This window comes from Loxodonta africana, chromosome 2, assembly GCF_030014295.1.
Source record: "Loxodonta africana isolate mLoxAfr1 chromosome 2, mLoxAfr1.hap2, whole genome shotgun sequence".
Taxonomy (NCBI): domain Eukaryota; kingdom Metazoa; phylum Chordata; class Mammalia; order Proboscidea; family Elephantidae; genus Loxodonta; species Loxodonta africana.
In genome coordinates this window covers 164,756,374-164,780,207 of record NC_087343.1, presented here as the reverse complement: position 1 = coordinate 164,780,207, position 23,834 = coordinate 164,756,374, and the positions used below count along the sequence as shown (strand labels likewise).

Sequence of the window (23,834 nt, the reverse complement as noted above, 5' to 3'; positions counted from 1 at the left end):
CCTCAAGGAGAAGGAGAAAACCTACTTAGCACCCCCAGTGCCCCAGTTGTTATTCTGGGGTCATGGCCAGCCCTGGGTCTATGGTCCATCCTTCTGCACCAGGCCTTGAGGGCCCCACGGAGCCTAGCATAGTTGTAGGAGGCAGAGACACCTGTAAGAGCTCAGGCCAGAATTCAGACTGGAAAGGAGATTCGTGCTTTGTTTTTGCCTTGAGATGTGGTCAAGTTCCAGTGTGGTAGGGATTTGGAGGAAGGCCCAGCTATTGCTTGGACTTGATGTTCAGACAGGATCTCGCCTTGGCTAGGGAGAAGAGCACCCCGAAAGGCCAGGCCCACCCCAAAACATGATCCACCCCATGGTGCAGTAGCCAGGCTGTGTTTGAGCCCAGCTCTGCCACTAGCTGCTGTGAGACCTGGGCAGGGGCCTTCTCCTCTTCAAGCCTCAGTTTCTCCATATGCACTAGGAGCACACAGGGCTTAGAAGGCCCCTGAAGGCCTCCAAAGGTCCTCTCTGCGCTGTTTAAGAAACTCACATTCAAAGACGCCAGGTAAACAGCGTGGAGTGAAGTTAAGCTCAGAACTCAAACAGCTTTGGGGTGCGGATAATGGCCCTGTTCTGTCCCCTCAGACAAACTGCTTCACTGCTCTGAACCTATTTCCTCATCTATAAAATGAAAACCCTAAGAGTGCTTCTGTTTGGGGGTTGTTGTGAGGATTAAATGAGGTGGTATACCTTCAGGGGAAGGACACTGAGGTCAGAAGGAGCTTTGGAGCCACCTGGATTTGCTCCAAAATCCCAGTCCCAACACTTTCCAGCTGTGTGATTCGGGGCAATTATGTAACCCCTCTGGGCTGCACGTTCCTCACGTAACCTGCCTTGCATGGTTTTTACAAGGATTAAATGAGCAAAAGTGCGTAATGTTCATGGCGCAAAGTCAGACTTAGAAAGTTCTTCACTAACGCTGCTATGATCTTACGTGGTTCCCTGCCAGCATTCCCTCCTCACTCACCTGCCTTTTCCCTCTAGCTCCACTCTGAATGAAGTCAACACCTCCTCCACCATCTCCTGTGACAGTCCCCTGGAGCCCCAAGAGGAACCAGAGCCGGACCTTCGGCCCCAGGAGGAGCTGGAGCCGGAGCCGGAGCCGGAACCAGAGCCGGAGCCAGAGCCGGAGCCAGAGCCGGAGCCAGAGCCAGAGCCGGAGCCGGAACCGGAGCCAGAGCCGGAGCAGCCACTGGGTTCAGGCTGCCCAGGTCCTCGGGCTCAGGCGGCGGACAGCTTCCTGTAGGGGGCTGACCCAACCCTGCCTGCCTGAAGCTCCCCCTCTACCTCCCAGCACCCAGCGCCTCCTGGCCTGTCCTGGCCCGGCCCCCTGCCAGGCTGCCCTATCAGCTGCCCTCTTTTGGAAGGCTTCTGCCCCGGTGTGTTGCGCCCCAACCCCAGGGGCTGAGGTGGCAAGAAAACTGCAGGGGCCATGACCAGCCCTCTGCCCTGGGGAGGCCACATGACTCTGAGCCAGGGTTCCCCCCGGGGCCATGGTTTCCCCATCTCTAAGAAGGGAAAGTTGGGTTTGGTGACCCACAATCTGAGATTGTCTTTCTGGCTGACAGGTGAGGAGACTGGAATCCCTGGAGAGCTTCTTGGGGTTAATGAGGCGGTAAATAATATTTTTTTCTCTTCAGCCAGCCAGCCTCAAGGAGCTGCAGTCTGTAGGCATTAGTTGATTGATGAGTTTCTCCTCGCACTTTTATCCACTCAAGAGCTGGGGAAGGGGCTTGGCGTCCCTCGCTCCTGGCTGGGCTGAGGCCAGGACAGTGTTGCCTCATCCGGAAGGCACCTCCCCACAATGCCAGTCTCTTCTTTCCCAGGCCCGAGCTGGTCTGGGGCCATCTGTGCTTAATTAATGCTGTTAATTAATGCTGGGCTTGGGCCAAATATAGGACAATCTGGCCTGTAGCTCCTGCCCGTGGCACACCCCCACCATGGAGAGTGCCAGTGTCACGTCTTCTGGCACTGTCAGTCCCAGGGTCTTGTCTTTAACACCCTTAGTCTTACTCCACCCACCAGAGTCTCCAGGGCAAAACTGGCCCTGTGTCTGTGATGCATGTTGCCATACCTGCAGGAAGTGTCCGTATGTGGCCCGTGTGTGGCACTGACTCTGCATTGGACCTGCTATGAGACCTTGGAGGAATCCCTTGCCTTCTCTGGCTGTTAGTTTCCCCTTTGAAAAATGAACAGGTTGGACTCATTGACTCCTAGTGCTCTGCAGCTTCCTGTAGGGGGCTGACCCAACCCTGCCTGCAGCTCCCCCTCAACATCCCAGCACCCAGCGCCTCCTGGCCTGTCCTGGCCCGGCCCCTTGCCAGGCTGCCCTATCAGCTGCCCTCTTTTGGAAGGCTTCTGCCCCGGTGTGTTGCGCCCCAACCCCAGGGGCTGAGGTGGCAAGAAAACTGCAGGGGCCATGACCAGCCCTCTATTCTAGCATTCTAGAATATTCCAGGGGGTTGCACACTTGCTTGACGAATCAGGGTCAAACACCCCAAACCCCTATCCTAGGTTGCAGCTGGTGTCTGGGAAGATTCCAGATTTCACATCACTTTCTAGGGATTTAGGAAATGTGCCCCTTCCCCAGGCCCTTGGCAAGTCTCAAGAACCCAGCTGCCGAGGCCTTGACTTGGAGTGACAGCCAGTGTCCTGGAAAGCCCCCGGCACTGCCCTAGGGGTGTGAGAAGACCACAGGACCCCTTTCGGCACCCGCAATGACCTCTCTGGAGCTATCCTGGGCCAGGGGGGCAGAGAGGACAAATTAAAAACCACCTCTGCGGCCCGCCCCTCCAGCACCTGCTGTCCAGGCCTACAGTACAGACATATGGGCAGTCAGGGAGCCCGGAGGGCCCTGTAAAGGACAAGACACCTCGCATGTGTGACCTGGGAAAGGGGTTCAACAGACGGAGCTGCGTGAATGTTCATCAGTCCTGTGGCGCAGTGTTTTTGTCACTGTTGTGGAACACTTTGGGGGTTGCCCACTTGCCCTCCAGCTGCCCCCTTGCCCTCCAGCTGCCCCAATCCCTGAGACAGTACCCCATGGGGGGTGGTTTTGCCACTGCCCAGGCCTGCTCTCCTCACTTGCTCTGCCAGCCACACCCCAACCTAGTGGGCATTGGAGGTGCCAAAGGAGTGAGGGCTTCAGCAGCGAGAGATGTGGAGAGGAGATACTCTGGGCACCAGCACCCAACCCCTTACTGGTTGGCCCAGGACCCCTAAAGCCTGGTGCAAGAGGGGAAGTGGATTCTCACTACGGTACCAAAGATGTAATCACCTAGGTTTACAAGTATTTTTAGGACTCACATTAACTCACATCTATACAACATTTTGTACGCTGTCAAGTTTTCCTATCTGTGTACTTTTTTTTTAAGAGAGATTTTAATATTAAATATGGTGCTTCTTACTCACAGACTTAATGGTCTCTCATGGGTTTGGTGACCTGTGCCCAGCTTACGGGCCTTCCTCCTGGGAAGTGGTGGGTGTGGAGAGGGGCAGACGGGCTCACCCTGGCCATAGACGCCTCAGACACGTCCCTTCAGCTCTGAGTCTCATTTTCTCCATCTATGTGGTTGTTAGGTGCCATCAAGTTGATTCCTACTCATAGTGACCCGGTGTACAACAGAGCAAAACACTGCCAGGTCTCACGCCATCCTCATCATCGTTGCTATGCTTGACAAGCTTATCGTTGTAACCACTGTGTCAACCCATCTCGTTGTGGATCTCCCTCTCTTTTGCTGACCACCTGCTTTACCAAGTATGATGTCCTTCTCCAGGGACTGATCCCTCCTGATAACATGTCCTAAGTATGTGAGATGAAGTCTCGCCATCCTCGCTTCTAAGGAGCATTCTGGCTGTACTTCTTCCAAGACAGATTTGTTCATTCTTCTGGCCATAACCGGTAACCCATTGCCGTCAAGTCGATTCCGACTCCTAGCGACCCTATTCTTCTGGCACTGCATGGTATGTATTCAATAGTCTTTGCCAACACTATAATCCAAAGGCATCAATTCTTCTCTGGTCTTCCTTCTTCATTGTCCAGATTTCACATGCATAGGAGTTGACTGAAAATATCATGGCTTAGGTCAGGCACACCTCAGTCCTCAAAGTGACATCTTTGCTTTTCAACTCTTTAAAGAGGTCTTTTGCAGCAGATTTGCCCAATGCAACATGTGGTCTAATTTCTTGACTGCTGCTTCCATGGGTGTTGATTGTGGATCCAAGTAAAATGAAATCCTTGACAACTCCAATCTCTTCTCCATTTATCATGATGTTGCTTATTGGTCCAGTTGTGAGGATTTTTGTCTTTATCTTGAGGTGTAATCCATACTGAAGGCAATGGTCTTTGATCTTCATCCATAAAATGGGAATTTTCATACTTCTCCACCCCTTAGGCCTCTCACTTTCCCAGGCTGTAAAATAGGATGGCTTTTCTGGCTCTGCAGTGCTAGGCTTGGGGTGGTGAGGAGAGCGTGGGTTGGCAGGACTGTTGGGAGGCTGTGGTGCTGAGAAGCCTGAGCCCTTCCTGCTGCCCCTGCCCCTGCCCCTGCCATGTGCTTTGGCTTTGGCCATTAATCTGGGTCACCCTCCCTGCCGTCCCCTCTACTCCGCTCTTGGGCCCAAGTTGCAGCTGGTGTGGCCAGCGAGAAACATCTGCCAGAGCACAATTCCAGGCCCAGGTGAGTAATGGTCGGGTCCTAGGTAGGAGCAGAGCAGGCAGGATGCCCAAGGGAGGCAGAGAGCAGGAGGAAGTGAGGAGAGAGGGCAAAGGAGAGAGAAGAGGAAGAGGAAGAAAGGAATGGGAGGGAAATGTGGCTAGCAGGCAGCCGGGGGAGGTAATGGGGCCAGGCTGTGACTCTGAGGGCAGAGGGCAGAGGGCGGTGTCGGCTGCAGCAGCTTTTGTGGTTTGTGGGGCTGGCATGGGTCGACATCCTGGGCACTCCTGGTCAGCCCAGTACTGGCCATAGGCTCCCACACCAAGCCCAGCCCTTTGGGCCTCTGGCAGCTGCCCAGGGCCAGGGGCAGCCAGTGTAGGTAATAGAGCTGTCAGGGGCAGGGGACAGAGGGCAAGAGTCCTGGACCCAGGCTGGAGCTTCCTGGCCCTCCCACCTGGCCCCTTTGGGATGGGCCGCTTTAGGTGGGACCAGTTTCAGCCTGAAATGTACCAGTACCTCACTATGTGACCTTGGGCCAGTTCCTTGGTCTCTCTGAGCAGGAAAAGGGGCATCTTAGTTTGTACTTCATTTTGGAGCCTCAGGTCTCCCTGGACTGCATCCAGGAGTCTGAGGCTGTGGCTACAAGTGGGGAGAGGAACAGAGACATAGGGCAGCTCTGACTCACAGACCCAGCCGCCAACTCAGGGACAGCTGAGCCATGCCAGGGGAAACCCCCTGCCCATCACAGAGCCTGGCCTTGCAAAGCCCACCCTCGCAGGTATCCTGGCTTTAGAGAACACCTGGAGCACGTGACCTCTTTTCTCCTGGCTGTGGGAGGAGGCGAACAAGCCAATACCCAGATCTGCCCTGTAGAGAGGATAAACAGCCCACATTCCAGGCAGAGATTATCCTTGCTCATGAAAAGTCTCCATCTGGAGGCTGGGAGACCTTGGCTCCCTCCATCTCAGGCCTGCTCTTTGCAGGACCTTGGGTGAATTATATCACACAGGGCCTCGATTTCCCCAGTTGTAAATGGAATTAGGAGTCTCTGAGTGGTGCAAATGGTTAAGGTGTTCAGCTGTTAACCAAAAGGTTGGAGGTTTGAATCCATCCAGAGGTGCCTCGGAAGAAAGGCCTGACAATCTACTTCAGAAAATAAGCCATTGAAAACCCTGTGGAGCACAGTTCTACTCTGACACACATGGGGTTGCGGGAGTTGGAATTGACTTGATGACAACAGGTAAATGGAGCTAATGATGTCACTGCAAGATTAAGGATAGTAAAACATTGGCTACTAGTTAGTTACTCAACAGTTGCTATGTGCAAGGGCCATCCTGTTGCTTCAGACACATTTTCTTGCTTAGTCCTCACAACAACCCAATGAGCCAGTACCTCTATTAGACCCGTAATACAAATGAGAAACGTGCTCAGGGAGGTTTTGAAGTGACTTGCCCAAGATCACCTGGTTGCTGTGGCAGGATGGGTGCGATAGGAGCCTGGGCCTGGCTTCAAACTCCTGTTCCCTGACTCCAGACTACTCTGGTGCTAAGTGACCCCAAACAAGAGAATTAGGAAGTGCTGGGTAAGAGGAAAGAGTTTAGTGAATCTGCCGTCAAATTGGCCCCAATTCTTGGTGACTCCATGCACGATGGAATTAAACACTGCCTGGTCCTGAGCTTGTGACTGGTTGCAAATAGGACCACTGTAACCCACAGGTTTTCACTGATTGATTTTTGGAAGTAGATCACAAGGCCTTTCTTCCTAGTCTGTCTTAGTCTGGAAGCTCTGCTGAAAACTGTTCAGCATCACAGCAACACGCAAGCCTCCACTGACAGAGGGGTGGTGGCTATATACGAGGTGCATTGGCTGGGCATTAAACCCGGGTCTCCTGAATGGAAGGTGAAAATTTTACCACTGAACTACCAATGTCCAATGAGGGTTAGATAAAAATAATAATAATAAAAAAGCTTGGTGGGGGGTTCAAGACTCTCAGACCCTTGTGTAGAGGGGGTGTGGGAGTTGGCGTAACCATAGGTCAGCTCCTGCTGGGCTCCTGGCTTTGAACTTCTCCACTCAGGGGGGCTCAGGGGAACGGGTGAGCCAAAATTTTCCTCCCAGACAGATGAGCCACTTGGACAACACAATTCTTCCGTCGCCCCACTCATGGCCAGGATCCTTGTTCCTGGAAAAAGAGGGAAATACTGAAAGGGGCTATTCTTGCTGGGGCCCTGATCTTCAGCTGATGAGGTACCTCACAACCCCCACTAATGTCCCTTCTTTGAATTAGGGCGCTGCCTCTAAAAGGCCTCTTTTATTTTAGCCTATTGCTCAGCTTTATAACAATTAAAAAATCAATTTTCTAAAAGTATTTCCGTAACACCTGCTTGTATTTAAAAAAAAAAAGGCCTATTACCAAAATGTATGATATAGAAATAGAAAGTCTTGTAATTCTGCTTCCCACTGTTAGTAATTTAGTACATTCTTGTAGTGGTTTTCTTCCCTGTGAATGCATGCTAGTATTTGCGTTTCTTATCTGTACCTATGTATATAAACACATAATCATAGTTTGAAACAAAGTTACCACGGATGCCATTTTGCACCTTCTTGTTTATCACTCAGCTGTGTATCATGGACATGCTCACAGGTCAGGGGTACCTAAGACCTTCTTTATCCACTTTGAGAGCTGCAGATAATTTGAAAGCATGCATGTACCATAAATTATTTGATAAATCCCCTATTGTTGGACATTTAGGTTATTTCCAATTTTTCAGTTACAAACTATGCTGCAGTGACCATTATGTTTGTGTATGTGTGTGTGTGTTTGTACATTTGAGTAAGTGTTTGTTTCCACAGAATAAAATCCTAGACACAGGCTTGCTGAGTAAAGGGAAGGAATATTTAAAATGCCACTGGAGTATAAAACGTCCTTTAAAACACGAAAAATCAAAGAGCTTCTGGGAGGCTAAGAAAATCAAACATTAAAACAAGAAAAACAGCCTTATTTAATTCTAGCTATGTGCCTCCTGGGAGAAGTCTTGCTTGAAGACCAGCACAAAACGTCTTCCTCCAAGAAGCCTCCCTGACCCCTCAGCCGGAGTTGACTTGTCTTCCCACCTCCCAGTCCTTGTTGGTGCCTCTTATTGGTCTTCATGATTGTTCAACACCCTCAGTCTCTGATGCCTTGTGGTCCTCCCGCCTCCAGGCCTTCGTCTGTGCTGGTCCTCCCTTGGAACATTCCCTGATCCCTGCACATCCTCAACTCCTCATCCTCAGGCTCAGCTTAGGCAGTGACTTCTGTGATCTCCCCCACAAGCTGCTTGGGTCACTTCCCAGCCTTGCCCCAGCTGTGAACTCCACAAAAGGCAGGACCCTGCCTGCCCTGTCCCCCACTGCATCCCCAATGCTGGGCACAGAGTAAATCCTCCATGAATAGCTGTTGACTTCACTCTCCCTGGCGTTATTGTCTCACTAGATCCGAGTCAATAACCTTTTCCCCACTTTACTGATGAAGAAGCTAAGGCCTCAAAAGACCAGGGACCTGGCTGTGGTCACACAGGTAGGAGTGGGGAATGCAATTTTTGTCTGGCTCAAAAGCCCAAGCCAGTCCCTCTACACTTGACCTTCTTGAGAGCCCCAGCCAGTGCGGAAGTTAAGTGGTTAACACGTGGGCTCTGGGTTCCCGAGTTCAAATCCAGCTCCACCACTTACCCGTTGTGTGACCCCTGGAAGGTCACTCAGCATCTCTAAACCTGTCTGTCTTTCCTCATCAGTAAAAAATACCATGCGATAACTATAGCTACCTCATAAGGTGGTTGTGAGGATCAAATGAGGTGAGCTGCGCAAAGAGCTGAGTCCATAGCGTGGCACAGTGGAAGTGCCCAGTGAACAGGGTGACTCAGAACTGTCCCTCTTTATGTGTCGCTTTACCCAACTGCCATTGAGGCAATTTCGACTCATAGCTACCCTACAGAACAGAGTAGAACTGCCCCATAGGATTTCCAAGGCTGTAAATTTTTACAGAAGCAGACTGCCACGTCTTTCTCCTGAGGAGAGCCTGGTGGATTTGAACTGCTGAACTTTCAGTTAGCAGCTAAGCTCTTAACAACTGCTCCACCAGGGCCCCTATGCCCTGCTTTATGCATTATTAATAACATCCCCTTTTGATCTCCAAGTGTCCCCAGTTGCGTGATTAAATTGTATCAATACTGATTTTGTTGTTAGTTGCCCTCAAGTAATTTCTGACTCATGACGGCCTTATGTATAACAGAATGAAGCACTGCCTGGTCCTGTGCCATCTTCATGATCGTTGCTATTTTTGAGTCCGTTGTTGCAGCCACTGTGTATTTTGAATGCCTTCCAACCTACTGGGTTTGTCTTTCAGCACTATATCAAACAATATTCTGTTGTGATCCATAGGCTTTTAATTGGCTGCTTTTCGGAAGTAGATTGCCAGGCCGTTCTTCCTAGTCTGCCTTAGTCTAGAAGCTCTCCTGATACCTGTCCACCATGGGTGACCCTACGGGTGTTTGCAATACTGGTGGCATAGCTTCCAACATCATAGCAACATGCAAGCCACCACAGTATGACAGACAGTGGTGGATCAATATCATCACCTGTGATGTAGCACCACATTTAAGTACTTGTCTTACCTCCCACCAAGCCTGGGAGTGCCCTGTAGGCAGGGAAGGGCTCTGAGCTTAATTAATTGATTTCTGAGAGCAGAGAATTTCCCCTACTCTTTCTTCATTTGTCCATCCGTTGATGGATTTATTCACGCACCCAGCATTGACTGAGCTCCTGCCATCTGTCAGGCCCAGACCCAGTGCAGAGGGTGTAAGGATGATCGGGAGAGATGCAGAGCCCATGCTTATGGGAGTGGGAAGTGAGAAAGAGGGTGCTAGTAACCACCCTTGCAACTGTCCTTGGGCCAACAGTAAGAAGAGTTGTGGAGCTGAGAGGTCCATGAGAAAGGATGGGACAAAGAAGTAGTCAGGTAAAGAGAGGAGGGATAACACATCCCAGAGAGAGGCAGTAGCATGTCAAACAGTAAGAAAGCGGTAAGAAAGAGCATGGTGAGTTGGGGAGCTGAAAGTGACACATTCAATATGGGGGGGGTGTGGTAGACGGAGAGAAGAGGAAGCAGAGATCAGCAGTGGACAGATTGTAAATGTGCCTCGGTAAGCTTCAGTACAGAGTTTGGACTTGATCTTCATTACTATGCTGGAAGGGACCCTGGTGGTGCAGTGGTTAAGTACTGTGACTGCTAACCAAAATGTCGTCAGTTCAAATCCACCAGCCGCTGCTTGTAAACCCTAGGGGGCAGTTCCACTTTGTCCTATAGGGTCATTACAAGTCAGAATTGACTCAATGGCAACAGATTTGGTTTGGTTGTGGCACTGGACTGGAATGTAGATTGATACAAATACCCACATAGTACTGTAAGCCATATACTACCAAAAAAAAAAATCAGTGACTCCACATGCGTAGAGTAGAACTGCGTTCCATAGGGTTTTCAAGATTGTGACCTTCCAGAAGAAGATCACCAGGCCTTTCTTCCAAGTTACCTCTAAGTGGCCTTGAACCACCAACCTTTAAGTTAATAGTCAAGTGCTTAATCGTTTGAGTTACCCAAGGACTCCTAGCCAGATATTAGAATTCATTTAACCCTTAACCATGGAGGTAGGTGTGGTGGAACCTCTCTGGCTTGGGGTTGAAGTGGAGCCAGCTGCCAAACTGCCCTGGTGCTTGCTCTCTGGCTCCTGGCTTGGGTCCTCTAATCCTTCGTGGAGAACTGCCTGGGTCTCAGGGCCTGGACTGGGGCTGCGGTTGAGTGGGCAGGAGGGTGGGGGTTAAGCTATCCCTGCTGTGGGTCAGGAGGACTCAGAGGCTAGGAACCAGGCAGGGAGATAAGGGCCAGCCCCTAGAATGTGCAGAGCATGACATGGCCCACGCTTCAGGATTTCCTAACGTGTGGGCTGACACATAACAAGCCAGTTACCATTGAAAGTCCCTCTCAAAGTTCCTCAGCTGAAGGGGTGATGTCAGTCTGGGATCCCTGCTCATCATTTTCCCGGCAGCACGATTGTGGCTTTCCCAGTCAGGGGTCACTCCACTGAGCCCCAGGGCACTTCTACCCATGCCTATGGACAGCATGCTCAATGCTGGGTCACTCTGTACAGTGTGGTAGTCACTAGCACAGGCTCTGCAACCAGGCTGCCCAGTTCCAGTCCCAGCCCTGTCACCCACTGGCTCTGGAGTCCTGGGTGAGTGACCTAAAGTGAGCCTCAGTTTCCTCATTGGCAAAATAGAGGTAATGAATAGAACCAGACTCAAAGGTTGAGAGGATCAAATGAGATAGATGTACAAAGAGCCTGTCATGGTGCCTGCACATAAACAACACTCAGAAAATGGTAGCCTTCCAAATGCCACATTCCCAGGAAGGCAAGTGTCTTTCTGCTCGTGGGCTTTTGGACACAGCGTTTATTCCTTGGCTCATTCATTCTTCAAACACCTGGAGACAGTGGAGCAGAATGTTAAGTATAGCACAGGCTCAGGAGGCAGAAATATTCTCACCTGCAGTGTGACTTTGGGAAAGTGACTTAACCTCTCTGAGCCTTGGTTTCCTCTTTGGTAAAACAGGCATAATAACCACAGCTACCTCTAGGGTGGAAGCCCTGGTGGCGTAGTGGTTAAGAACTACAGCTGCTAACCAAAAGGTCGGCAGTTTGAATCCACCAGGCACTCCTTGGAAACTGTGGGGCAGCTCTACTCTGTCGCGTAGGGTCACTATGAGTCGGAATCAACTCGACAGCAACAGGTACCTCCACGGTTGAGGATTCAATGAAAAAAATAACCCAAAAGTGCTTCGGCATGCTGCCTGATACATAGTGAGGACCCGATAAGCCTTTGAGGCCTGAGAAGGAGGAAAATGCTGCAATGGGGTGGTCCAGGAGGCCTGGAATGCACAGGAAGGACACCTACCCACATGGTAGGAACAGGAAAGCCTTCCTGGAAGTAGGGAGTCAGAAGGAGGCATAAGCGTTGGCTGGGCAGACAGAAATGACCAGGTGAGCAGTGCCGTCTGACCTTGAGGACAGAGGCGGGTCCTGCCAAGATGACCTGGGCCAGCCCTCATAGCTGCTGTGGCCCTCCCTCCCTTGCCAGTGACATCCCTTCTTCACCTAAACAGCCCCCACCAGACAGGGGTCTACACCAGCCCGGGTCAGGAACTTGGTAGGGATCACAAGAAAGCTAGGCTACCCAACCCAAAGCCAGACTAAAGCTTTGCATATGTGTTAGGGGTCTTCAGGCTTCCTCAAGACCATCCACAGGCTTTTGAGAACAGCAGCCTCAGCCGTGAGTGAGCATCAGAGTCCCCTGAAAAGCCTGCTTGTTGTGCGTTTTCCCACCCCTGTCTCTGATTCAACAGTCCTCTGATGGCCCTGGAATTTGCATGTTAATAGGCACCCCTGAATTCTGAGGCTGGGGTTTGTGAACTGTACTTGGAGGTAGACCCCTGAGAGGTTACCAAACCATTAAAGAACCATGGTCTATAGGAGAAAGCCCAAGCTCTTTGGACTCGCAGTCGAGGCCCTTTGCACTTGGCCTTTTGTACCCCCTGTGCATTTCTACCCTGCTCCATTCCTCCACACTTCTGGTCTACCCCAACCTGTGCCCCCACACCATTCCCTCTTTTGGAATGCCCCATCTGCCTGGCAGATTCCTGCTCCCACTCCGAGGCCCAGCTCTAATGCCAGGCCGCAGGACACCCTGACAGACTCTCCATCCCTCGCCCCACAGCACTCTCGGCGGGCCAGTGTCGCCACACACAGGGGCCCGCCTCTGACATGTTGGACTTTAAAAAGATAATGGCAGATTGATGACCCTGCGTGTTGTTGAAGATGAGGGCGAGGATGACAGATGTGCAGGAACTTGGAGACCATGTCCCAGGAAGCAGCCAAGAAACTGGATGGCGTGCTCAACCTGGAGCCGTGGTACCTCCGGGGGCCCCAGGGGAACTGCCCCCACATTGCTGGAGGTTCGTCGAGGGTCTTGGGGTCCAGGATGCAGCCCCAGGAGTGACAGGTGGAGTATGAGGCAGATCTAGCCCTCACTAGGGCAGCATGGGCTAACACCGTTGCAGCCACAGGAGGTGTGCGGATGACCTTTCCAGGATGCTGTAGAGGATACAGGATGGCGTTGGCCATGTGACCCAGGCGGCAGGGAGTAGTGCCCTAGAGCCTGAGAATTCTATTCTGACGCTGAGTCTTCCCCAAATTAGCTGTGTGACCTGAGATAAGTCACTCACTCTCCCTGACCTTCCTTTTTCTTATCTATAAAGTGCAGATAACACACACTGCACTGAGTCCCTGTGACCCAGGCCTACATGAGAAAATGGAAACGAAAGTGCCTTGTAAACGATAAATGGCTCCATCTTCCTAAGCAAGACACGGAACCCAGAAGCCAGAAATGAAAAGACCAACAAATTTGACTACAAACAAAGTAAAAACAAACTTCTGTGTAAGTAAAGACACCAAAAAACAAAAAAAGTTAAGAGAAGTGGCAGACTGATGGGAAAGTTTTCAGCGTATATAATAACAAAATTCATAGACGTAGTCCTGAATATAAGTAGTCACAATAAATCAATAAAAGGCAAAAACCAAACAGAAAAAATGGACAAAGGATATTTGTAGAAGAAATAGCAGTAGCCAATACACAGATGGGAAAAAAAAACATTTATTTCACCAGTAATCAGGGCTTGCTGCATATTAAAACATCTATGAAATAAACTTTTTTCTTCCTATCAGGTTTGAAAAAATTTTGGCGATATATAATATCCAATGTCAGTGAGAATATAATGGAGCTGGGTGTCCCACACACTGTTGGTGGGAGTGGATGTTTATATAGCCTTATTTGTATGACAATTTAACCATATCTCCAGATCTTAATATACTTACCCTTTGGCTATGGAGTCCCTGGGTGGTGCAAATGGTTAGCATGCTCAGCTGTTAAACGAAGTTTGGCGGTTTGAGTCCACCTGGAGGCACCTTGGAAAAAAGTCCTGGTGGTCTGCTTCAGAAAAATCAGTCATTGAAAACTCTATGGGGCACAGTTCTACTCTGACACACACTGGGTCTGGCAACTGGTACTCTTTGACCCAGCAATCCCTCTCCTAGAAATGGATTCTGCTCAAGTGATCACATATGTGCCTAAAGATTCGTGTGCCAGGTGTTCACTGCAGTTTCATTCGTAATGGAGAAAATTCAGAAGTAACTGAAGCATCTATACGTTCGAGAAAGGGTGAAGTCAATTATGGTAAATTCATCCCTTTGAATATAATGCAACAATTTAAAAATCAAGGTAAATCTCTACATACTGACATGGGAAGATCTCTAAGATACATTGTTAAGCGACAGAAACCAAGCTTCAAGGTAATAAACAAATAATCATATGGAAATATGATATTATTATTTAAAATGACAAACTATGGATGGGTAAAGACATAGATGAGCATGTACACGCAGGAGCCAGCATCATGAAGGGTATATACAACTCTTACAAGTGGTTACTGCTGAGAAAGGGTCTGCGTTTGAAAGGAAAAGGGGCTGGGGGACTTCCATTTTGAGGGGCTATAGCCCTCTTTATGGAGCCCTGATGGTGCAGTGGTTAGTTAAGCATTCAGCAGTTCGAATCCACCACCCACTTCTTGGAAACCCTATGGGGCAGTTCTAGTCTGTCACTATCAGTCAAAATCGACTTGATGGCAATGGGATAGCCCTCTTTATGTATAAGCAAACCAGACTGTAGAACATGGTAGGAGTAGGAAATTATTCCCATCATCTCCCTCCCCTAGCTTGGGTCATATATCTGATAAGGGACTTGTATCTAGAATATATCAAGAACTCTTACAACTCAATAAGAAAAAGTCAAATAACTCAATTAAAAAATGAGCAAATGACTTGAAGAGACATTTCTTCAAAGAAGATATGTAAATGGCCAATATGCACATGAAAAGATGCTCAGTGTCATTAGTCAACAGGGAACTACAAATCAGAACCACTACTTTACAACAGTAAAGATGAAAAAGACAGAAGCTAACAAATGGTGAGGTTGTAGACAAACTAGGAACCTTCATACATTGCTGATGGAAAGGTAAAATCGTGCAGCCACTTTGGAAAACAGTCTGGCAGTTCTTCAAAAGGTTAAACGTAGAATTAACATACGATCCAGCAGTATACCCAAGAGAAACGAAAGCATATGCCCGTGCAAAAACTTGTGCACAAATGTTCATAGCAGCATTATTCATAATAGCCAAAAGTAGAAACAACTCAAATGTCCATCAACTAATGAATGGATAAATGAAATGTGATATCTACATATAATGTAATATTATTCAACAATAAAAAGAAGTGAAGTATCGATGCATACTACAACATGGATGAACCTTGAAAACCTTATGCTAAGTGAAAGAAGCCAGACACAAAAGGTCATACATTGTGTAAACCCAAAAACCAAACCCATTGCTGTCGGAGTCGATTGTGGAACTGCCCATAGGGTTTCCAAGGAGTGTCTGGTGGATTCGAACTGCTGATGTTTTGGCTAGCAGCTGAACTCTTAACTACTACACCACCAGGGTTTCCCATATGTTGTACAATTTCATTTATATGAAATGTTGAGAATAGGCAAATCTATGGATATAGAAAGTAGATTCATGGTTATCCAAGACAGGGCTGGGGTTAGGGGTGGGGAAGGATAGAGAGACTGATAGCTAAAGGATATGGGGTTTCTTTAGTTGAAGATAAAAATGTTCAAAAATTGATTGTGGTGATGGATGTACAACTCTGTGAATATACCAAAAACCATTCAATTGTACGCTTTAAAAGGGGGAATTGTTTGGTATGTAAATTATATTGCAATAAAGTTGATATAAAAAAAAAATCCAGAACATAGAAAAGAGATGGGATTCTACATGGAAAAAAAGTAAAACTCAACCCCTCCTTTAACTAACGCACAAAAATCAATTCAGATGAATTATAGACCTAAATGTTAAAGTAAAGAAAATTAATGTTTTTTAACATAACATGGAAGATATCTTCATGACCTCAGGGTAGAGAAAGATTTCTTGAACAAGACACACACACAAGTAACTATAAAGAAAAATTGACAATTAATAACAATTAATGATTTTCATTCATCAAAGGACACAACTGTATTTTTATGCAAATAACACACACCTCCTACATTTGTTTAACTGTCGCCACCCCTGTGAGGTATTTTTGTAAGTGCACTATGCTAATTTTTACAGCAACATGTAAAAAAAATTGGCATAATTGCGCTTATGAAAATACCTCACAGGAGAAGGTCGTGGTTGGCAAACAAACATAGAAGGTGGGTGTTATTTTGGTAAAAATACAGTATATATATATCACTTAACTTTTGTCACATAACAAAGAAACCCCACAAAACCACAGTGGCATATAACAGTAAACATTTATTTTCTCTTGTCTATAGTATTCAGCTGATCTAGCTGAACTCAGTAAGGCTCACACATGCATCCACAGGGCAGCTAGACATGCTGCTTTAAGCTGGGCTTGGCTGGGGCACCTTAGTGGTGTTGCTCTGCTCCATGTATTTCTCCTCTTCGTCCTTCTCCTCCTCCTCTTTGGGCCAGTGGGCCAGCCTGACAACGTCTTTCTCACATTGATGTTAGAAGTATAAAAAGGCAAGGGGAAACATGCAAAGCCTCTTGAGGCCTAGACTCAGAACTGGGACATCCTAACTTCCACCTCATTCTACTGGCCAAAGCAAGTCCCATGATCAAGCTCACATTCAAGGGTTGGCGAAACAGTCTCCACCTCTTTTCTGAGAGGACTAGCCAGGTAACATGGCAAAGGGCTTGAGTACTGGGAAGAGTGAAGAAATGAGGTCATTAATGCAATCTACTTCAGACATAGAATGGGATTTCCAGAACACTTAAATGTGCTCATGAGGAACCTTTACATAGATCAAGAGGCGGTTGTTCGGACAGAACAAGGGGATACTGAGTGGTTTAAAGTCAGGAAAGGTGTGCGTCAGGGTTGTATTCTTTCACCATACCTATTTAATCTGTATGCTGAGCAAATAATACGAGAAGCTGGACTATATGAAGAAGAACAGGGCATCAGGATTGGAGGAAGACTTATTAACAACCTGCTTTATGCAAATGAAACAACCTTGCTTGCTGAAAGTGAAGAGGACTTGAAACACTTACTAAGGAAGATCAAAGGCCATAGCCTGCAGTATGGATCGCACCTCAACATAAAGAAAACAAAAATCCTCATGACTGGACCAATGAGCAATATCATGCTAAACGGAGAAAAGATTGAAGTTGTCAAGGATTTCATTTTACTTGGATCCACAATCAACAGCCATGGAAGCAGCAGTCAAGAAATCAAAAGACGCATTGCTTTGGGTTAATCTGCTGCAAAAGACCTCTTCAAAGTGTTGAAGAGCAAAGATGTCACCCTGAAGACTAAGGTGTGCCTGACCCAAGCCATGGTATTTTCAATCGCATCAAATGCATGTGAAAGCTGGACAATGAATAAGGAAGGCCGAAGAAGAGTTGACACCTTTGAATTGTGGTGTTGGCGAAGAATATTGAATGTAATGGACTGCCAAAAGAACGAACAAATCTGTCTTGGAAGAAGTACAGCCAGAATGCTCCTTAGAAGCAAGGATGGCGAGACTGCGTCTTACATACTTTGGACATGTTGTCAGGAGGGATCAGTCCCTGGAGAAGGACATCATGCTTGGCAAAGTACAGGGTCAGTGGAAAAGACGAAGACCCTCAACGAGGTGGATTAACACAGTGGCTGCAACAATGGGCTCAAACACAACAACGATTGTGAGGATGGCTCAGGACAGGGCAGTGTTTCGTTCTGTTGTGCATAGGGTCGCTATGAGTTGGAACCGACTTGATGGCACCTAACAACAACAACAAGAACAAGACTTCAGACACAGTGTTGTTGTTAGGTGATATCGAGTGAGCTCCGACTCATAGCCATCCTGTATACAACAGAACAAAATACTTACCTGTCCTCTGCCATCCTCACAATCGCTGTTATGCTCGAGCCTGTTGTTGCAGCCGCTGTGTTAATACATCTCGTTGAGGGTCTTCCTCTTTTTTGCTGACTCTCTCCTTTACCAAGCATGATGCCCTTCTCCAGGGACTGGTACCTCCTGATAACATGTCCAAAGTATGTGAGATAAAGTCTCACCATCCTCACTTCCAAGGAGCACTCTAGCTATAGTTCTTCCAAGACAGATTTGTTCATTCTTCTGGCAGTCCATGGTATGCTCAATATTCTTCACCAACACCGTAATTCAAAGGCATCAATTCTTCTTCGGTCTTCCCTATTCATTGTCCAGCTTTTGTGTACATATGAGGTAACTGAAAATACCATGGCTTGGGTCCGGTGCACCTTAGTCCTCAATGTGACATCTTTGTTTTTCAACAAAGGTCTTTTGCAGGAGATTTACCCAATGCAATGCATTGTTCAATTTCTTGACTGCTGCTTCCATGGGTGTTGATTGTGGATCTAAGTAAAATGAAATCCTAGACAACTTCAGTCTTTTCTCTGTTTATCATGATTTTGCTTATTGGTCCAGTTGTGAGGGTTTTTGTTTTCTTTATGTTGAGGTGTAAATCATACTGATCTTTGATCTTCATCAGTAAGTGCTTTAAATCCTCTTCACTTTCAGCAAGCAAGATTGTGTCATCTGCATGTCGTAAGTTGTTATTGAGTCTTCCTCCAATCCTGACGCCTTGTTCTTCTTCATATAATCCAGCTTCTTGAATTATTTGCTCAGCATACAGATCGAATAAGTATGGTGAAAGGATACAACTCTGACACACCTTTCCTGATTTTAAATCATGCAGTATTCCCTTATTCTGTTCAAATGACTGCCTCTTGGTCAATGTATCCACATGAGCACAATTAAGTGTTCTGGAATCCCCATTCTTTGAAATGTTATGCATAATTCATTATGATCCATACAGTCGAATATCTTTGCATAGTCAATAAAACACAAGTAAACATCTTTCCGGTATTCTCTGCTTTCAGCCAAGATCCATCTGACATCGGCAATGACATCCCTCACTCCATGTACTCTTCTGAATCTGCCTTGACTTTCTGGCGGTTCCCTGCCCATGTATTGCTGCAAATGCTTTTGAATTATCTTCAGCAATTTTTTTTTAATAGTGTACTTGCATATAACACTAATGATATTATTTGATATCAGAATGTTCCGCATTCTGTTAGATTGCCTTTTGTTGGCACGGGCACAAATACGAATCTCTTCCCGTCGGTTGGCCAGGTAGCTGTTTTCCAAATTTCTTGCCATAGACAAATGAGCACCTCTGGCGTTACATCAGACACTGCAGAGGGAAAAGGCAAACCACAGAATGGAACAAGGTATTTGCAACCATATAACAAAATATACGTATTATTGTGTGTAGCTGCATTAACCATTAGACGCATTTTTATTGATTTATATTGTTCCACTGTATAAAATACTGCTTTTTATTTATTCTCTTATTATTGATGGATATTCAGGGGCTTCCAGTTTGCAGCTATAATGAAAATGCTACCATGGATCTTCTACATGTATCCGGGAACACACATGCGCGCTTCTCTGTTGTATATCTGCCTAGGAGTGGAATTGTTGGGTGATAAGATAGGTATGTTTTCAACTTAAGCATTTAGCACTAAACTTTTTCTCAAGTTGTTGAGTCAATGGACAAGACTTCATGTTACTCTGTACCCTGGCCAACACCTGGCAATGAAATCGACTTCTGTATATGGTGTTAGGTAGAAATCAATTCCTCTTTTAAAAATATGCAGATAGCCAATTATCTCAGATGCGTTTATCGGAAAGACTGTCCTTCCCGGCTACCCCCACCCCCTCCCCCACCACCTGGGCTCTGCAGTGCCGCCTAGTGTCGATATACATAGATCTATTTCTGAGATCTTTATGTTGTTTATTGGTCTGTTTGTGTTAATCTGTAAGCCAATATCAAACAGTCTTAATCATCTTATGTTGATAGTAACTTTTGATATCTGGTAGAATGAGACTTTCTATTTTATTCACTTTCTTCAAGACTATTTTGGTTGTTCTTAAAAAAAAATTTTTTTTTTAACCTTTTATATTTTTTTCCCATTTGTTTCATGAAGGTTTAACTGGTGGTGTAGTAGTTAAGAGCTCAGCTGCTAAGCAAAAGGTCAGCAGTTCAAATCCACCAGCTGCTCCTCGAAAATCCTATGGGGCAGTTCCACTCTGTTATATAGGGTCACTATGAGTCGGAATTGACTCGACAGCAACGGATTTGGTTTTTGGTTTTAATTTACGTACAGGAAAATTCACCCTTTTCATTGTGTAGTTTTGCTACTTTTGACAAACATATATAGCCTTTTTACCACCATCACAGTCAGGAGATAGTTCCATCATCAAAAAAATTCCTGTGATTCTTCGTAGTCAGTTTCTGTCCACTGCATTCCCTCGAAACCAATCATCTGTTTTCTGTCCATTTGCAAAATGTCATATATATGGAATCATCAGTATGTTGCCTTTTGAATCTGGCTTCTCTCACTTAGCAGAATGCAATGAGATTCATGTATATTGTTGCATATATCAGAAGGTAGCTTCTTTATTTTACTGAGTATCATTTTACTGTATGGATTTCTCCATTCAGTAACAGGGATACTGTATGAATTTATCCATTCAGTAAATGCTGTATGGATTTCTCCCTTCAGTGTGTTTATCCATTCAACTGCTGAGGGACATTTGAGCTGTTTCCACTTTGGAGTGATTACAAATAAAGCTGCTACAAACATTCATGTAAGGGTTTTGTAAATTTTCATGTCACTTGGGTAAATAGCTAGGAGTAGGATTGCTAAATAATATGGTAAATATTTTTTAACTTTATAAAAAAACTGCCAAACTGATTTCCAAAATGGCTGTGTCATTTTTCATCCCTACCAGTAATATGGGAAACCCTGGTGGCGTAGTGGTTAAGTGCTACGGCTGCTTACCAAAGGATCGGCAGTTCGAATCCGCCAGGTGCTCCTTGGAAACTCTATGGGGCGACTCTATCCTGTCCTATAGGGTCGCTATGAGTCGGAATCGACTTGACGGCACTGGGTTTGGTTTTGATTTTTGACCAGTAATATAAACAGTAAAACCCATGAAAGCCAGAAACTGTGTAAGGTGGAAACCAGTCAGAGAAGGAAAACTCAAGTATTTTCCACTAAGAAGAGTAATGGAAAAGTGGTAAGACGGCACCCTGTCAAAAGTGGAAAACTTGCGAGACTCGGAAAAACAAGGCAGTCCCATCGAATACCAGCTCTCACAGGTTTCACTACATAAGAATTTTAGTTGCTTGCTCTGCATCCTTGTTAGCACTTGGAGTTGTCAATTTTATTTTATTTTTTTTTCCTTTAGCCTTTCTGAAATGTAGTGGTATTTCACTGTGGCTTTATTTGTATTTCTTTAAAAAATATTGATGTTGAACGTCTTTTCAGGTGCTTATTTGCCATCCATATATCTTCTTCGTTTGAATTTTTTGTCCATTTTTTGGAGCTATTTGTTCCCTTATTGTTGAGTTTTGAGAGTTCTTTATGTATTCTAGATATAAGTCCTTTATAACATACAAGATTTCAAATATTTTCTCCTAGCCTGTGGCTTGTCTTTTAATTCTCTTAGCATGTCTTTAAAAGAGTAGAAGGTCTTAATTTTGATGAAGTCCAATTCATAAAAAAAAAAAAAAATTAAAAAAAAAACTTTTTTTATAGATCATGCTTTTGGTGTTGTGTCTAAGAAATCTTTACCTATCTCCCAAGGTCACAGAGATTTTCATATTATCTTGTGATCGTTGTATCATTTAACATTTAGGCCTTTGATCCATATGAGCTAATTTTTTGTATAGTGTTTGAGATATGGATCAAAGCGTTTTTTTTTTGTTTTTTTGCATATGAATATCCAGCTGTCCCAGCTCTATGCTTTGGGAAGACTATCCTTTCTTTGTTGAATTGTCTTTGCAACTTTGTGGAATCTCAGTTGACTATATATATGTGCAGATCTGCTTCTGGACTCTATTCTGTTCCATTGATGTGTACATCTATCCTTTGTGCAGGTAGTACAAATACTCCGACTGTGTTCTTCTCTTCCTAAATTGTTATGGTTATTCTAGCTCATTTGTGTTTCCATATAAATCTTAGAATCAGCTTGTCAGTGTCTACAAAAAAATTTCTGCGGAGATTTTGATTGGAACTTTGTTGCGTCTATAGATCAACTTAGGAGAGAGTTGACATGCTTAATAATATTGAGTCTTCTAGTCCTGAACATGGTATATTTCACTATTTGCTTTAGATCAGGAGTCAGCAAACTATAGCCTGCAGACTGTTTTTCATAAATAAAGTTTTATTGGAACACAGCTACGTTCAATAGTTTCTGTATTGTCTGTGGCTGCTTTTATACTATAATGGCAGAGCTAAGTAATTGCAACACAGACTATATGGTCCACAAAACCTAAAATATTTTCTGTCTGGTCTTTACAGAAAAAAAAAAATGCCAACATCTGCTTTAGATAGCAATTAAAAATAAGATAAAAATATTTTTATATTTACTTTTATTTATTCCATTTCCAGGACTCTTTATTTTGTGTGTATGTGTGTATCCAAGTTTCTGTCAGGTATCAATTCCTTTTGGCTGAAGAACTTATCTTTATTTTTTTTTTTGTACTGCTGATCTGTTGGCAATGAATACTCTGTTTTGTCTAAGAAAGTACCCCTTCTTCGGTTTTGAAGGATATTTTTACAGGGCATATAATTCTGGGAAGAAAGGCCTGGTGATCTAGCTGACAAAAACCTTAGGGATCACAAACAGACTTTCCCAACTCACTTCCTTTGGACACATCATCGAGAGGGGTCAATTGCCAGAGGAGAACAGCATGTTTGGTGAAGCAGAGGGTCAAAGAGGGTGTGAGAGAGTCTCAGTGAGATGGATTGGCACAATAGTGGCAACAATGGACTTAAACATGCAGAACCAGGCAACATTTTGTTTTGTTGCACACAGGTTGCCCTCAGTCAGAGTCAACTCCATGGCAGCTAACAATGACAGATACAATTCTGGGTTGACAGGTGTGTGTTTGTTTTTTCCCCAGCACGTTAAATATGTCACTTCGTTGTCTTCTGGCATACATAGTTTCTGATGAGTCCACTACAGTTCTTATCCTTATTCCTCCCTATGTAATGTGCCTTCCCACCCCACCCCATGCCCTGTCCCCAGCCCCACTGCCTAAAAGATTTTCTCTTCATCTATACTTTACAACCGTTTGAATACCATATACTTACGGGTGCTTTGATTTTTGTTTGTTTTGGTATTTGTCTTGCTTGGTGTTTGCTGAACTTCCTGGAGTTGTGATCTGGTGTCTGTCATTAATTTTGGAAAATTCTTGGCCTTTGTTTCTTCGAATATTTCTTCTGCCCTATTCTTTCTTCTCTTGAATGTTCTGCTCTGTGTTGCTTGCTTGTTTGTTTTGTAGTTCACTCATTTTTTCCCTTTTTATTTCAATTTCGGTAATTTCTTTTATCTGTCTTAAAGTTTACTGATTCTTTTCTCAGCTTTGTCAAGTCTACCGATGGGCCCATCTAAGGCATTCTTGATTTCTTTCACTGTGTTTTCATTTCTATGTGATTCTTTTGAATAGCTTTCGTATTTCTGATGAAATTATCCATCTGATCATACATGATGTCTACTTTTTCCACTAGAGATTTTAACATATTTATCATAGTTATTTCAAATTCTGTATCTGACAATTCTGATATCTGGATCTGGTCCTTGTTTTTTCTTGCTTGTTGGTGTGCTTTGTAATTTTTTATTAGAAGCTAGACATATTATATATAATATAAATACTATCACGTAGAACACTTGAGACCGAGATTAAGTTTTTATGCCTGGAAGTTGGTAACCATCCCTTCTGCTAGGTCCTTACTGTGGGAAATTAAGTTAATCTAGTCAACAGTCAAGCTGGGCTTTGCAATTGTTCTTGCTAAGGTTATATTCAGAGCACCAAACCAAAAACCAAACCTGTTGCCTTCA

General features: G+C 45.4%; 1 protein-coding gene across 2 annotated transcripts in view; it reads left to right on the top strand.

Annotated features, from left to right (window-relative positions):
• Positions 1-3,454, top strand: part of PDGFRB (platelet derived growth factor receptor beta) — a 43,922-nt gene extending 40,468 nt beyond the window's left edge. For both annotated transcript variants that reach the window (XM_003404598.4, XM_023550612.2), the window contains one exon: positions 1,027-3,454. In XM_003404598.4, coding sequence (XP_003404646.2) covers positions 1,027-1,288 — 262 coding nt within the window. In that variant the 3' untranslated portion in view covers positions 1,289-3,454. The remainder of the gene's footprint in view (positions 1-1,026) is intronic.
• The last annotated feature ends 20,380 nt before the right edge of the window (positions 3,455-23,834 follow it).